A 15,223-nucleotide genomic window follows, 5' to 3' on the forward strand; every position below is an offset into this window, starting at 1 on the left:
ACTTTCAGACCTTCTTGCAGCAGCCTCCCCCCCCCCCCCCCCCATACAGATTTAAAAGGAGTGACGGATTTAAAATCATAATCCTTGGGGAAACAAAGGTTGTAAAACTCTATCAAAATCTAATAAATAGATTGAACTTGGTGTAACATCTTGTCATTTTCTTCCTTGTTTCTGGTACTGTAGTGTTTCAAGTGGGTTAGTGGTCTTCCAAGCCACTGTTTTCCTAACATAGAATTACAACAGACCAGTGATTAACCAGTAATACTGGAACCAAGGAGGAATTACTTTAATCGCATTCATAAATGTATTACATTGAATGCAGTAAACCAAAAAAACGAGATTATGTAAAGCCAGACACTTTACACCAAAAAGTCTGGACCCCATAATTTGGTTAACAAAATAGAATCCAATATTACAATTTTTAAAATAATCTAAATGACATCTCAGAGACTCATAGAATTTACAGTGCAGAAGGAGGCCATTCGGCCCATCGAGTCTGCACCGGCTCTTGGAAAAAGCACCCTACCCAAGCCCACACCTCCACCCTACTCCCATAACCCAGTAACCCCACCCAACACTAAGGGCAATTTTGGACACGGAGGGCAATTTAGCATGGCCAATCTAGCTAAACTGCACATCTTTGGACTGTGGGAGGAAACCGGAGCACCCGGAGGAAACCCACGCACAGACGAGGAGAACGTGCAGACTCCACACAGTGACCCAAGCCGGGAATCGAACCTGGGACCCTAGAGCTGTGAAGCAATTGTGCTAACCACTATGCTACCGTGCTGCCCTCTCGCCAGAACAATTTATTCAATATAAAAGTTAAACGGACAGCTCAGATAAAAGTATAACATTTTGTATAACTGGTTTCTGAATTGTATCAAATTAAAGTATGATTGTAGTGTGCTCTTTTAAGAGAACATTGCTGATGATTAAACAGTTAATTTATCCAATTCTACAATCAACTAAGCAGTTAAACTATTCAATAAGTGCTGATGACATAGTTGAGGGTATTAGCTTGGAGTATTTGTTGAATCCAACACTTGGTGGAACCCTTGTTCATCTCGTACTGCTGGCCTTCGCGCTATATATTGTGTATTCAGCACGTACTGTTTGAAGAGAAAAAAAATACTTGGGGCAAAAACAGGCAAGGCTTTGATCTTTCAGAAAGTAATTACTGACAGGACACTTGTTAGATTAAAATGTGGTATCTGTACATATTTTCACATGAGATCTTGGCAAGCAGTTAAGACTAGCAATCGTTTAAGATTTTAACAGCAGTATTGAGAGACTCATGGGTAAAGTTGTACCTGCTGGACTTGGCATTATCGGTGTCCCTGGAGGACCTCCACCACCAGGGGGCCCCTATGAACAAAACACACAAATCAGCCTCGCAATTGAATTATTAGTCTACACTAGGTTATGCTGTTGTGAGCATACTGCTCTGAGGGCGTGGTGTGTTGCTAAATACTTAATTCAACACTGGAAAACAGTTTACTGAAAATAGAGTTTTTTGAGAGCCCAAATGAAACCGGGGATCATTCCAAACATCAGGACAAAATTATCTACTTCTAGACTGTAACTAACTCTGGTTCAGAGTCATAGATGGACTTTAATCAACAACTAAAAATATGGTTGAAATAGAACATAGAACGATACAGCGCAGTACAGGCCCTTCGGCCCACGATGTTGCACCGAAACAAAAGCCATCTAACCTACACTATGCCATTATCATCCATATGTTTATCCAATAAACTTTTAAATGCCCTCAATGTTGGCGAGTTCACTACTGTAGCAGGTAGGGCATTCCACGGCCTCACTACTCTTTGCGTAAAGAACCTACCTCTGACCTCTGTCCTATATCTATTACCACTCAGTTTAAAGCTATGTCCCCTCGTGCCAGCCATTTCCATCCGCGGGAGAAGGCTCTCACTGTCCACCCTATCCAACCCCCTGATCATTTTGTATGCCTCTATTAAGTCTCCTCTTAACCTTCTTCTCTCCAACGAAAACAACCTCAAGTCCATCAGCCTTTCCTCACAAGATTTTCCCTCCATACCAGGCAACATCCTGGTAAATCTCCTCTGCACCCGCTCCAAAGCCTCCACGTCCTTCCTATAATGTGGTGACCAGAACTGTACGCAATACTCCAAATGCGGCCGTACCAGAGTTCTGTACAGCTGCATGTTGGTTGCTCAGTTGTTTTACCTTAATGGTCCCATTTTTTAATGGGGATTTTGTTTTAAACCATTGCAACCTCTGGGAAGCCAATGCCAATATATTCCAATTTCAGCATTTTGCACAAATCGCTCAACAAATTAGCAAAATATTAAATGTTGCTGTGATCAATTCAAGATTTAAAGGGATTACTTGTGTTAGGAAAGCATGAGTAGTTTTAAGGGATTTATACTTGTATTGGTAAACATTAGAAATAAGGCATAGTTTTATGTTGCTTTAATTTAATGCTTCTGCCCCTGGAAGGGTAAAACCCACAGTTAGATTCATGTTGAACAAAGGTGTTCGTCTGAATGGGGGATGGTTAAGTTCCAACTGTGTTTCTATTGTGCTTAGAGAGGGCAATATATAGCGTGAAGAATAAATAAAAGGCATAAGCATGTGGCTATTGTTTAACAACCGGGGCCCTGTAAGGTAGAGAAGCTTTTAAATTTTAGTTTAGCTAATTTGATTGCAGTTTGGAGAGAGATAGTGAGAGAGAAGGCTGCTCTGACAGCTCGGTTAGAAGAAGGCATGGGGAACCTCTCTCTCAGCTTTGTTAGAAGAAAAGCAGAGTAATGGCTAAGAAAATAAGTGCAGAGATCTGAAGAACAGCTAGTTAAGGAAACTAGAAGAATGAAGAGAAGTTTCCTAGAAGTCTGAGGTTAAAGGCACTAGAACAGAGCACTGTTCAGTAAAGACAGAGCTGACAGATGCCAGAGAGATATCTCAAGTGATTTTCAAGTTTGATATTTTACTACAGCCTGTGGAATGAGAATTGAAATAACTGTGGAAATCAATGGCTCGATCTCGAAGTTTGTATAAAAGCAGTTAAAACAAAGGTAACCTAAAAGAGGGTGGTGTAAAATCCTGGACTAGATTCAGTGTTAAAAGTGGAGTGGAAGCTTTGTTTTAAAACTGCCATTTGTAAAACCTGAACTAGATTTTGGAATGCAAACTGCAAAGGGAAAGCATAATCATTATGAGAAAAGATCTTAAAGCTTGTTTTTGGGAGTGGAGTTTGGAAACTCTGATGTGATCATCAGCTGGGGGATTCTGAGGAGAAAGCCACAGACATGATCTTGAAATCACAGCAGAGTGCATGTGTTTGACCAGGATCATCTTAAGCTTAAGAGGGACTTTGTGTTAATGAGACCATTGTAGATTATAATGTACTTTATAACCCGTGTTAATCCTAAAACCAGTGTGTAATTGTTAAGCTCAGGGGAGTAAAGACGTATTGTATCATAATCCAATGTTTTTATGTTTAATATATGTCTTCTTGTTGTTAAAACAATCAGCGGTCCCGTGACTCTGTTCCTCTTTGTTTTATAAATAAACATTACCGACTTTTGAGCCAGTGTTCCATTCTGGGATCTTCCTGTCCAGTTATATCAACTGGAATCATAACACTTTTTAAATAAAAATGTAAATTGCATATGTGAAATTTAACTGAAGAATAGCAATGGTTTGTTGCGACAGCTTTTCAGAACTAAAAAGATTTTCAACATTCGTAATCTGTAGCAGGGTACATTTTGGTGCATGAGATCATAAGCAGCAATTCAGGTGCTAATTAAAAATCCATCTCTAAAATAATTTTTCTTTGATTCGGGAAGTACGCCATATGTTTCTAGTTGTGTCAATTTGATCATCTCCCTTGATACCCAACATGTTCCCTCTGTGATATCCTACTGAGAATGGGCCGACACTAAAGGCAGACTTTTCAGTTTGAGATTTCCTACAATCATTTCAGATAATCTCCAGCAACCTTAGAAGATTTCTTCATCCACAAGCATTTGTATTGTGCAAAACATGCTGAAAATACAAATACATACCCCATATGTACCAGGAGATGATGAGGAATATTGAATCTGAAATTGAAAACATCACGTGATTTAAAATCAAATTTAGCAAGCATTAGTGAAGCCAGTCTCCAACTCTGCTTAACTATTATGAATATGGTTTGGGTTATTGCACACCAAATTGCAATAGCTTGCCTCAAAATCTAAATTGATAAAAAGTTAAGATCTACTTTATGAATGGGGGGAGGTGTGGTAATATACTTATAAGTGTCCATTTTTTGGTTTTCTTTACATAGTTTTTCTCCCCAATTCTCTGGAAAACTTTTTCAAATGGCCACATATAAACTGGCACAAGTATTGGAAAAGTATTTAAATGAGGAGGTCTGGAGATCAATTGCAATCCTGCCACCCATTAGTAAAGTGAACTTTTTAAATAGTGATTGACAGATTGATAACATTCCTATTTCGCCGCTCCCAAATTCATAGGCATCAAGAAATACTGGCATTTATATAAAACGTGATGACATTCCAAAGTATTTTAAAGAAAACTTTTGAAGTGATGTCACAATACTGAAAGTAAAAACCTAATGCAAGAAACACATTAGCCAATTTGTACACAGCAGAATCCCACAAGCAGCAATGACCAGATTTATGTTGTAATGATGTAGGTTGAGGGATAAGTATTGGTCAGGACTAATGTTGAAATAGTGTCATGGGATCTTTAAAATCAATCTGAAAGGGCAATCAGGACCTTGGTTTAATGGCTCAACTGAAAGACAGCACTTCGAACAATTCAGTGTTCCCACTGTAGTTCAGTGGGGTACACTGGAGTGATTCGCAGTGGGGTACGCTGGAGTAATTAAAGTTCAAATCTCAAAGGGCCGAATGGCCTACTCCTGCTCCTTGTTTGGATGTTCACACTTGCATTTTAAGTATTATTAATAATCAAATGCTGCAATGTGGGTGTGCTGCACTGGTGTGCCAGCCAAGATTCATGCTCAGATCTCTGGAATGGGACTTGAACTCCATTCCTTCTGATTCAATTGAGGTGACATCAAGTCAATTGTAGCATCTTCACTGTCACTATAATTGACATAAGCTAATTGAGCAGAAGGCCATGGATTACAGCTTATACTGTGTTTTGCTTAAAACTATCAAGGATACCATTCAGCTATCAATTATCAGGGTAACTGTTTTGTCTACGATTGCTATTGCAGGAATTTATCACTACAGAGACTGATGAGTCATAAAGGCATTTATTCAATTCATCCTGTAGGTAGAAGAGGCACAGGGTAGCTTAAGGAAAAAGAATCTCAGTTCTTGTAATTATACATTAAAAGAATCAAGGACAGCACGGTGGCGCAGTGTTTAGTACTGCTGCCTATGGTGTTGAGGACCCAGGTTCGATCCCACCCCCGGGTTATTGTCCGTGTGGAGTTTGCACATTCTCCCCATGTCTGCATGGGTTTCACCCCCACAACCCAAAGATGTGCACGGTAGGTGGATTGGCCACGCTAAATTGCCCTAAACTCTTTTATTTTTAAAAATACATTAAATGAATCAAACTTAATATCCCAGGGTTGGGATATTCAGAACAAGACATCTGTAACAGAAAGGAGGAATGTTTATACCCTCCCAGGCTACACTAAACTACTTAATCACATTATCTATTACACATCTTGCACAAGAAATTTTCTTGGTTCACACTTTGCAAGTGGCTCAAACTGCTTTTGAAGAATTTATCAGACCAAATTATCAATAATGTGATGTGGGTATATAAGCATTCCTCCTCTTTAAAGCAGGTGTACTTGAGCTACTTTCCCAACTCTGGGACACGACATTTGGTTTATATTCATTGAAAACTAACTCACTGAGATAGAACCCCTTGTTTTGATTGAGTTATGAGTCTCCAGACTGGGCAGCAGAGGGAATATTACAATTTCTCAGTCACCATGGGTTAGCGGCAGGAAACTGCAAGTAATATTCCCTCACATTGCTGCCCAGTCGACCTCTTGCGGAATGTACACTTTTGTGGGCATCAGATGAAGAGAATACAGGACTCAGCTCGACTACGTGGTCCCTGGTGCTCAACTGACTGCCAGCATTCACTGCTGAGGCATCCATGTGAATAATACGCCAGCTAGTAAAGCTGTCCATAGGACTATATCCCAAAAGAGGCAATTTCCAGAGCAGGAAGATGGGAACAATAAAGGAACTTGTGCAGTGATCTTGAAGCAACAGCTCATACTAGGCAAATGGTTGCATGGATTGAAACTTTAAAAAAAAATTTAGAGTACCCAATTATTTTTTTCCAATTAAGGGGCAATTTAGTGTGGCCAATCCACCTAACCTGCACATCTTTGGGTTGTGGACTTGAGACCCACTCAGACACAGGGGGAATGTGCAAACTCCACATGGACAGTGACCCGGGGCCGGGATCGAACCCGGTCCTCAGTGCCTGAGGCAGCAGTGCTAACCACTGCGCCACCGTGCTGCCCTTCATGGTTTGAAACTTAGTTGTGAATATCCTGGATGATGTGTGGGAGTGCCATATTGAACCGCTCTCCACTGTGCACTGCCTGAATTGTATGCACTGCAATAAATGTTGTTGCGTCTTCTAGGATTAATAGCCATCACCAATACAGCAGCTGTTCTCCTGACCTTTCTGAACCAACTTTATAGCTTGGGAGTCTCATCAGGCCAAATGGAATGCTACCAATGTACTGCATCAATTTGTTAAACTCCCATTTCCTTTATCACTCTCCTTTTACCCGAATATGTGGTAGCACAGAGATTTTGAGCAGATCCTAAATGGTTGACTACTTTGATGTTTTATGGCAACATTTTAAAATTGTGATGACAACCTCTTAAGAATACAACATGATCAATTTGTGCTTGAAAATCACTCCCACCCCAGAGTGAACTGTCAATTTCAACTATAACACGGTACAGCTATCGCTTCTCGGTTCTGCTGTCGGGAAAGATTGAACAAACTGGGGGTTGTTGTTTTTTTTAAAAAGCAAAGGGAAGGCCAAGGGGAGACCTAATCAAGATGTTTAAAATTACATAGGAGTTTGATGTGGTAGATGTAGAAATTATGCTTCCACTAATGGTGATGTCAGAGGGCCTTAAAACAAAAGAGTCACTGAAAAAAAAAATCAAAGAAGAAATGTATCAAGAGCAGGGCAAGATTGAGTAGTTGAGTACACATGGTGTAGTTGAGCTGAATAGTTTAGATGGACTTAAATGGAAGCTAAATAAACATTAAAAAGTTATGAAAATAGGGTTAGATGAAGTAGAATGGGAGGAGGCTCATATGCAGCATAAAACATTGGCCTGTTTCTGTTCTATAAATTCGATATAAAATAGCTGCCTGCCACCTCCCACAAGAGCAGATAAAAAGTACGAGATAGGGGGCAGCATGGTGGTGCAGTGGGTTAGCCCTGCTGCCTCCCGGCGCCGAGGTCCCAGGTTCGATCCCGGCTCTGGGTCACTGTCCGTGTGGAGTTTGCACATTATCCCAGTGTTTGCATGGGTTTCGCCCCCACAACCCAAAGATGTGCAGGCTAGGTGGATTCCCCATGCTAAATTGCCCCTTAATTGGAAAAAAAAAATGAATTGGGTACACTAAATTTATTTAAAAAAAACTAAAACAAAACTACGAGATCAATAATTATGTTATAAAAGGGACATGCCATTTATTGTATGGTAAGTGTAATAAGTCAGCTGCCCAATGGTAAAGGAAGCACTAACTTCTAGCTTTCAATATTCCACAGCTACAGAGATTATAACTAAGGTCCCAGAGTCTCGTGTAACAGTAAATTTACCAAGAGCCCATAAGAAAAGGCTGGGTCTAAATAACTCTGAGGCTACATTTCTGGAATCATTTAGGCATTGCTAATTCAGCCTTTTTTGGATTTTATCAGGGCATGAAAATCACTAAAACCATTTCAGCTTATCTTCCAAATGAGGAAGGAATTCACAGGATTCTCTGTATTGGGCGGCATGGTGGCACTGCGGCTAGCACTGCTGCTTCACAGCGCCATGGACTCATGTTCAATTTATGGCTTGGGTCACTGTCTGTGCAGAGTCTGCACGTTTTCCCAGTGTCTGCGTGAGTTTCCTCCAGGTGCTCCGGTTTCCTCCTACAAGTGATTTGGACATTCTGAATTCTCCCTCAGTGTACCCGAACAGGAGCTATAGTGTGGCGACCAGGAGATTTTCACAGTAACTTCATTGCAGTGTTAATGTAAGCCTACTTGTGACACTAATAAAAGATTATTATCCAGTGGAAGGAATTAGCACTAAAATCAAAACTACATGAGATGGAACACAAAAACGTGATGAAAACTGAAAGAACAAGTTGGTAAGAATATGAGAAAGGCTTTGTCTTGCGATTGAAAGTAATGTGAATGGAGCTAATAATGGAAACAAGAGAAGTATTGGAGTAATGATATGCCTCTTACAGAAACTGTAAGTAAGATGGAAAAGGTCAGAGTACAGAATGATTACCGCCCAATTGGAAAAGTAATCTCCACTTTCTTGCTGGACTGGTATTCATGGTATATGGAAACTAATAAATGAAGAGTTCATCCTAGTAGGCCGATGCAGGCATCATTTTGTTTGTATAATCCCTGAATCAATCTTAAAATGTTTCCCTAAGGATTAATAATCAAAATAAACTGCTTTTCTACCAAATTTCGTAGTTGATGGCCATTGATAAAATATGTGCATTTCACTGTCCAGTTAAGCCATAAAGATCGGCATGCATTAGAAGGAAAATGTGCAATCAATACACAAGAAATTATTTCATAAAGCATGTTGTTACAAGTTTTCATTAAATTTTTACCTAGCCTAATAAAGAACACCACACTACTATTAATTTTTTTTAAATTTAGAGTACCCAATTAATTTTTTCCAATTAAGGGGCAATTTAGCGTGGCCAATCCACCTACCCTGCACATCTTTGGGTTGTGGGGGCGAAACCCATGCAAACACGGGGAGAATGTGTAAACTCCGCAAGGACAGTGACCCAGAGATCGAACCTGGGACCTTGGTGCTGTGAGGCAGCAATGCTAACCACTGCGCCACCGTATTGCCCCCGATACTACTATTATAATGGTAATTAAATAGAGTAATTAAAATATGCAACAATGCAAAGGACACTCTATATGAGGAGACAATAAACAAGAAAAAATGCATTGCTGAAGGTGAACTGACAAGACATATTTAAGATTATAAAAGGATCTGATTGGACAGATACAGAAAATGTGCACTTGTAGTGGAGACCAGAGCTAGGGGCCATCAGTGCAGACTCGATGACCTCCTTCTGTAATGTAGGGATTCTATGATTCGAAATATGAAATAGTCACTAATAAACCCAAGAGAGAATTCTGCAGTAACTTCTTAGTTCAGTGGTGAGAATGTGGAACTCACTACCACAGGGAGTAGTTAAGATGAATAGCAGAGATTAATTTAAGAGGAAGCTAGATAAACAAATAAGGACGAAGGGGATAAAAGGTTATGCTAGTCAGATTAGAGAAGAATGGTGGGAGGAGGCTCATGTGGAGCATAAACACTGTTGGGACAAATAGTCTATTTGTGTTGCAAATACTATGTAATACAGCACCACTTACTGAATTAGCATTGGAAGGATTAGGCCACGGTCTGCCAGCTCCTGGGCCCCTGCAATGAAAATATATTAATAGTATTTATTTTCTCAATGCATTAACTGTCACACCCCATTCTTGCAGCACTAAATCTTTAGCTGCCTTTTTCATAACTTAAAAATCTATTGACTAAATTTACCCATAGCATTAAAATTTCAAACTCTCCAAAAATGTCAAAAGAAGAAAAAGTCAAAAACATGCTTCAATTTTCTTCACTTAAACACATGCAGCTGAACTCAGCAAAGGAAATGATCAAACCTTGTAAAATGATCAATGTCATTAAAAGATTAAAATTGGCTTTCCCCACTTACAACAATGACTTATCTGAACACTTACATGTTCATTCCAGCCATGCCTGGACCTATTGAATTGGGTGGAGGTCTCATTGAACCGCCATAGTTCTGCAACGATAACCAAGGATCAGACTACCATAACGAGAAGAAAGCAGAGAAGGGGACAGAAGGGAAGAAAAACAGCATGTTAATTACAGAGTTATCATGCAGGTTCCGGGAGCAGAGCTAAAAAAAAAACAGTCCCAGTTGAAATCAATAAGTTCATGCTCTGCATCAAAGTTTATTTTTGGGCAGGTACAAACCCAACTAGCGTTTGCAAACCTATGGAGACTGTTGATTCCATCATCTAACTAACTCCCACCATCTCAGACCTCGGCAGCAGTCAACATTCAACGCAATCATACACCCAATAAATTCACAATCAGCGCAGTCATTTTCCTTTATTACCATTCACTAAGTTACTTCCCTCTTCCAAATTCTAATACCTAATCAGGTACAAAAGGATAACTTGGTGTAAAAACAAACTAACTTTGATGCTGGGCATACCAATTTGCAATCCAACATTGTATTAATTTCGTCTAAATGTTTACTGCTATCGTCCAAATATTAAAAGGCACAGCATTGTGGTAATACACATCATTCATTTATTTCAGGCACTGAATTAACATTTTCATAAAATCCTGAGAACTAACAAGATTTAAAATTTTTAACCATCACTTCTACCTAACAACTTTCGCCATATAGCACTTTTGAAACCAATGGTCCATGCGTCAAGCCAGGGCCACTTTTTTGGTCTCTAGCTGCTGGTTTTTGCTAAGTGTTCACTAATACGAGGAAAAGCTTTGGGACATTTAATCAGCTGGTTAATGACTGGGTGAACATGTAGGTGGGGGGAGGAGGGGGGGAAATGAGTTGTGTGGTCGTCAAGATGGTTCTGGAAAGGATAGTCAGGGGTCCCCAAGAGTTAGACTAGGATTTTTCCGTCTAACATTTCCTGGGTCACTATCCAGATAAGTAAGTTGGAATGGCCTGCAGAGAGTTGGTGACTTTGTCTCCTGGGGAGCAAGGAAATATCTCGTTAGCAGTTCAAACTTCAAGGGCAATTCCCACAGAGTCAGCGCTTTGGGACTTCTGCAGGATCCTAAGCACATGTTAGAGGTACATCTGATCTCCGACAATCCAGAGGCCAGGGATTTAATAGACTGGGGTTTAGGTAGCTGAAAGCTTTGTTACTAGTCATGGGAAAGGAAAGATGAATGCACAGAGGTCCAGAGTCGCAGTACTGAAGAACATGGGAGGGAAAAGTTGCATAGACAGCGTGGAAAGAGGCCAAAAAAGCTTGTGACGTCACTCATTTTGAAGCAGGAAAAGGACCCGGAACATTGTGGGTCACACAGACCGATTTCCCTGCTAAATGTAGATGTCAAACTATTGGCAAAGACCTTGATCTTGAAAATATAGGGGTGATAGGGGAGGAGCAGATAGGGTTCATGAAGGGGAAGCATCTGGCGGCCAACATCAGGAGGCTACTTAATGTGATCATGATGCCTCCAGAGGGACGAGAGGTAGAGGTGGTGGTCGGCATGGACGCAGAGAAGGCCTTTGATCGAGTGGAGTGGAAATATCTGTGGGAGGTCCTGGGGCGGTTTGGGTTTGGACAGGGATTTGTGGACTGGGTCCAGTTGCTATATCAGGCACCGGTGGCGAGTGTGCGGACGAACCGGGTGAGTTCAGACTATTTCAGGCTGCACCAGGGGACGAGGCAGGGGTGCCCATTTTTCTCACTGTTGTTTGCCATGGCTATAGAGCCATTGGTGATGGCACTGAGAACGTCGGGGATCTGGCAGGAGATAGTGCGAGGGGGGCTGGAGCAGTGTGTCGCTATAAATGGATGATCTACTGCTGCATATTTCAGACCTGCTGAGGGGAGATTGGAGGGATTATGGGGATATTAGAGGAATTCAGCTGGTTTTCGGGGTATAAATTGAAGACGGGCAAGAGCGAGGGCGTTGCGATTCAGGGGAGGGGGCAGGATATGAAATTTAGAGATCTCTTTATCGATGAGGGCTTCTCAAGCTTGGAGGAGTTAGGGGAGGAGTTTGAGCTGTCAGGTGGGAATGGGTTCCGGTATCTACAGGTGAGGGATTTTGTGCGGAGGTAGGTTTCGACCTTCCAGCACCTGCCGCCCCAGGGGCTATAGGATAAGGTGGTGTCGAGAGTAGGTGTATGGGAGGGGAAGGTCTCAGAGATCTACAAGAAACTGATGGAGTGGGAGGGAGCCACGATAGGGGAGGTGAAGCGAAAGTGGGAAGGGCAGCTGGGTGGGGAGTTGAAGGCCGGATTATGGGAGGAGGCCCTGAGGAAAGTTAATGCATCCTCGTCGTGCGGCAGGCTCAGCCTGATACAATTTAAGGTGGTCCACAGGGCTCACATATACAATTTAATGTGGTCCACAGGGCACACATGACAGTGGCCCAGATGAGCAGGTTCTTCGAGCGGGGTGGAGGATAGGTATGGGTGCTGTGTGGGGGGCCTGCAAACCTTGTCCACATGTCCTGGGCATATCCAAGGCTGAGGGGTTTCAGCCAGGTGTTTGCTGACGTCATGTCAGAAGTATTAAAGGTGAGGGTGGTACCGAGTCCAGAGGTGGCGATCTTTGGCGTATGGGAAGATTCAGGAGCCCAGGGGGTGAGAGAGACCAATGTTCTAGCCTTTGTGCCTCCCTGGTGGCCCGGAGATGGATCCTGCTAGGATGGTGAGACTCGGAGCCCCCGAATGAGAGGGTATGGTTCAGCGACATGGTGGCATTTCTCACACTCGAGAAAATCAAGTTTGCCTTGAGGGGATCGCTGCAGAGGTTTGCCAGAGGTGGCAGATACTGGGTAGGGGTGTTGTTTATCTTGTTTTGTTCCTTTTGATACCGGATAGTTAAAATTATAAATGCCATAACAAAATATTTTCTTTAAAAAAAAGCTTGTGATGATGAGGATGCCAAAAGACAGATACCAGGAACCAGCAAAAATTTGCAAGGACAAGATTGAGACAAGAATGGACTTGTTGCATCATAGGATTTGGGAAGTAGTATTTTGGCCACTGGAATTTAAAAAATTGAAGGAAAAAGGAAGACAGATGTCTACGTGATCCAACAAACAACGATGAGATAATTAATTGAATGATCTGCTTTGGTGACATGAATTGAGGGATAAATGTTTGCTCTGAGAACTCTCCAGCTCTAAAGTGTCACAGCACTTTGCAAGTACACCTGAGAGGTCAGATGTAGCTTCAGTTTATATAATCTCATTAAAAATAGCACTCCAACAATGCAGGACTTCCTCAGGTTGGCATTGCCAGGGTCATCATAGATTATGTGCTCAACTTTTAAATGGGATTTGAAACCATTACCTTCTGACTCAAGTGAATACACCGTCAATTAAGACAAAACTGACAGGGAAATATTCATTCTAGCTGCTATTTTCTCCCTTCCTACATCAAAGGTACTGTGAACAATTGTTGCTATACCTCAACTTCAGATCAGCGAACCAAACATAGTTTGCAGTTTAAACAATGCTACTGATCTACTCAATCGAAATGATCAAAATGCAAAGCTCATCATGGAAACAGAGAAATTGCAAGGGTGGAGAAGGCCAATCAACCATGTCAACTGGTGGCCAATGAAAATTAAATAAGAATGTTTCAATGCAAGGAAGTTTAAAGACCAAAGCTAAAAAGCTGCAGCCCGTGCTGCCTACCTGCTGTCCCATTGGGCCCATTCCTCGTGGAGGAGGATTCATTCTCTGCATTGGTCCACCCATACCAGGATGCCCTGTAGAAGGCAGAAGAAACTCTCATTACATGCACAGCACAGAAGTATCTCAATAACCTAGGTGGCACTGTGAACACATCTCACCTTGCTGTCGTGTGGGATCCAATGTGTTGGGTAGCAATGGCTGTGCACCTGGAACACCACCTGGGGGCTGAACACAATTACAGCGTCAGTATACAGCATCCAATTTCAGAGCATTTGTCAGTACGCTAGCTCAGAGCGAGATGTACATGAATGCTTGTGCTTTGCGAGGTGAGAAAAAGGAGGGATAGGGAAAAGCAAGCAAGGAAGAGGCAAAGTGAGAGTGAGTGATGGAAAGGAACTGGGTGAAGAGAATCAACATTAAAACATCCCACTCCCAACTCAATACTCCTGGATATGTATGCATCCAGCTATCAACAATTTTCCACAAATGTACTCCTGCAATTTGGAAATGTAAAAACCAATAACTATTGTACAGAAAGTTGAATAATAAAGTTATGACTATACAAACTAAATATATGCTAAAGTAATTAAATGACTACATCTCTGCTCCAAATCTCCACCAATTTCCCCAAATCTTTTAGACAGGGGGTGTTTGCGGTTTTGGCTATTTGAACTTTTGGGGGAAATCACAAACTAATCCAATCATGTTCTCCCCAGTCGCTTGACATTTTCCATCAGAAGCCACCAGAGTAATTCATCACAGAAATTCTTGGAGTTTGGCCCCGCCTCGTGGAATAATAGATATTTATAGCACAGAAGGACACCCTTTTGGCCTCATGTAGGGGTCAATCAGACAGACTAGGTTACCTGGCCTACAGGGCTTGACTCGGCACTGAACTATCTGAAGAGCTATGGTTATTTCTTTTATGTCTTTTGTCACAGCTTAGTTCCACCAGAGGGGAACATACAAACAAAAACAAGCACTTCACAAAATTTGCCTTGGGTCAAATAAGATAAGAAAATGCCCAGGATCAAGGATATTATTACAGAAATTATATTTCCTAACATTCAAGCTATCACACGAATCATTTATTAGAAATTTCCCACTCCCATCAAAAAAAAAATTGATTCCAAATCATCACAAATCCAAACAAACTGGTTGAGGATTAGAAAATGTGACCAAAACAATTATTTTGGCAGCATAACAAATAGTGCATTGTTGCAGAATCATGAGCTCAGCAACAATTCTGGCTGGGTGTACCTTGTAGTCAATGATTAAAAACATCCTAAAAGGACAGCACGGTGGCGCAGTGGGTTAGCACTGCAGCCTCACGGCACCGAGGTCCCAGGTTCGATCCCGGCTCTGGGTCACTGTCAGTGTGGAATTTGCACATTCTCCCCGTGTTTGTATGGGTTTCACCCCCACAACACAAAGATGTGCAGGGTCGGTGGATTGGCCACACTAAATTGCCCCTTAATTGGAAAAAAATGAAT

At 41.6% G+C, this 15,223-nt stretch overlaps 1 protein-coding gene and 1 long non-coding RNA gene across 15 annotated transcripts in view; one reads left to right on the forward strand and one right to left on the reverse strand.

Annotated features, from left to right (window-relative positions):
- ssbp3a (single stranded DNA binding protein 3a) overlaps positions 1-15,223 on the reverse strand; it is a 239,744-nt gene that overhangs the window by 14,349 nt on the left and 210,172 nt on the right. For 7 of the 14 annotated variants that reach the window (XM_072511347.1, XM_072511345.1, XM_072511342.1 and 4 more), the window contains 6 exons: positions 13,889-13,955; positions 13,731-13,804; positions 10,025-10,089; positions 9,656-9,704; positions 4,053-4,088; positions 1,314-1,368 (listed from right to left, as the gene is read on the reverse strand). In XM_072511347.1, the coding sequence (XP_072367448.1) occupies positions 1,314-1,368; positions 4,053-4,088; positions 9,656-9,704; positions 10,025-10,089; positions 13,731-13,804; positions 13,889-13,955 (346 nt within the window). Of the gene's footprint in view, positions 1-1,313; positions 1,369-4,052; positions 4,089-9,655; positions 9,705-10,024; positions 10,114-13,730; positions 13,805-13,888; positions 13,956-15,223 lie in introns of all 14 variants that reach the window. The other 7 variants (XM_072511340.1, XM_072511346.1, XM_072511337.1 and 4 more) reach the window with 1 other exon arrangement.
- Positions 1-15,223, forward strand: part of LOC140426498 (uncharacterized) — a 77,885-nt gene that overhangs the window by 1,787 nt on the left and 60,875 nt on the right. The window lies entirely within an intron of this gene.

This window comes from Scyliorhinus torazame, chromosome 7 (genome assembly GCF_047496885.1).
Source record: "Scyliorhinus torazame isolate Kashiwa2021f chromosome 7, sScyTor2.1, whole genome shotgun sequence".
NCBI lineage: Eukaryota > Metazoa > Chordata > Chondrichthyes > Carcharhiniformes > Scyliorhinidae > Scyliorhinus > Scyliorhinus torazame.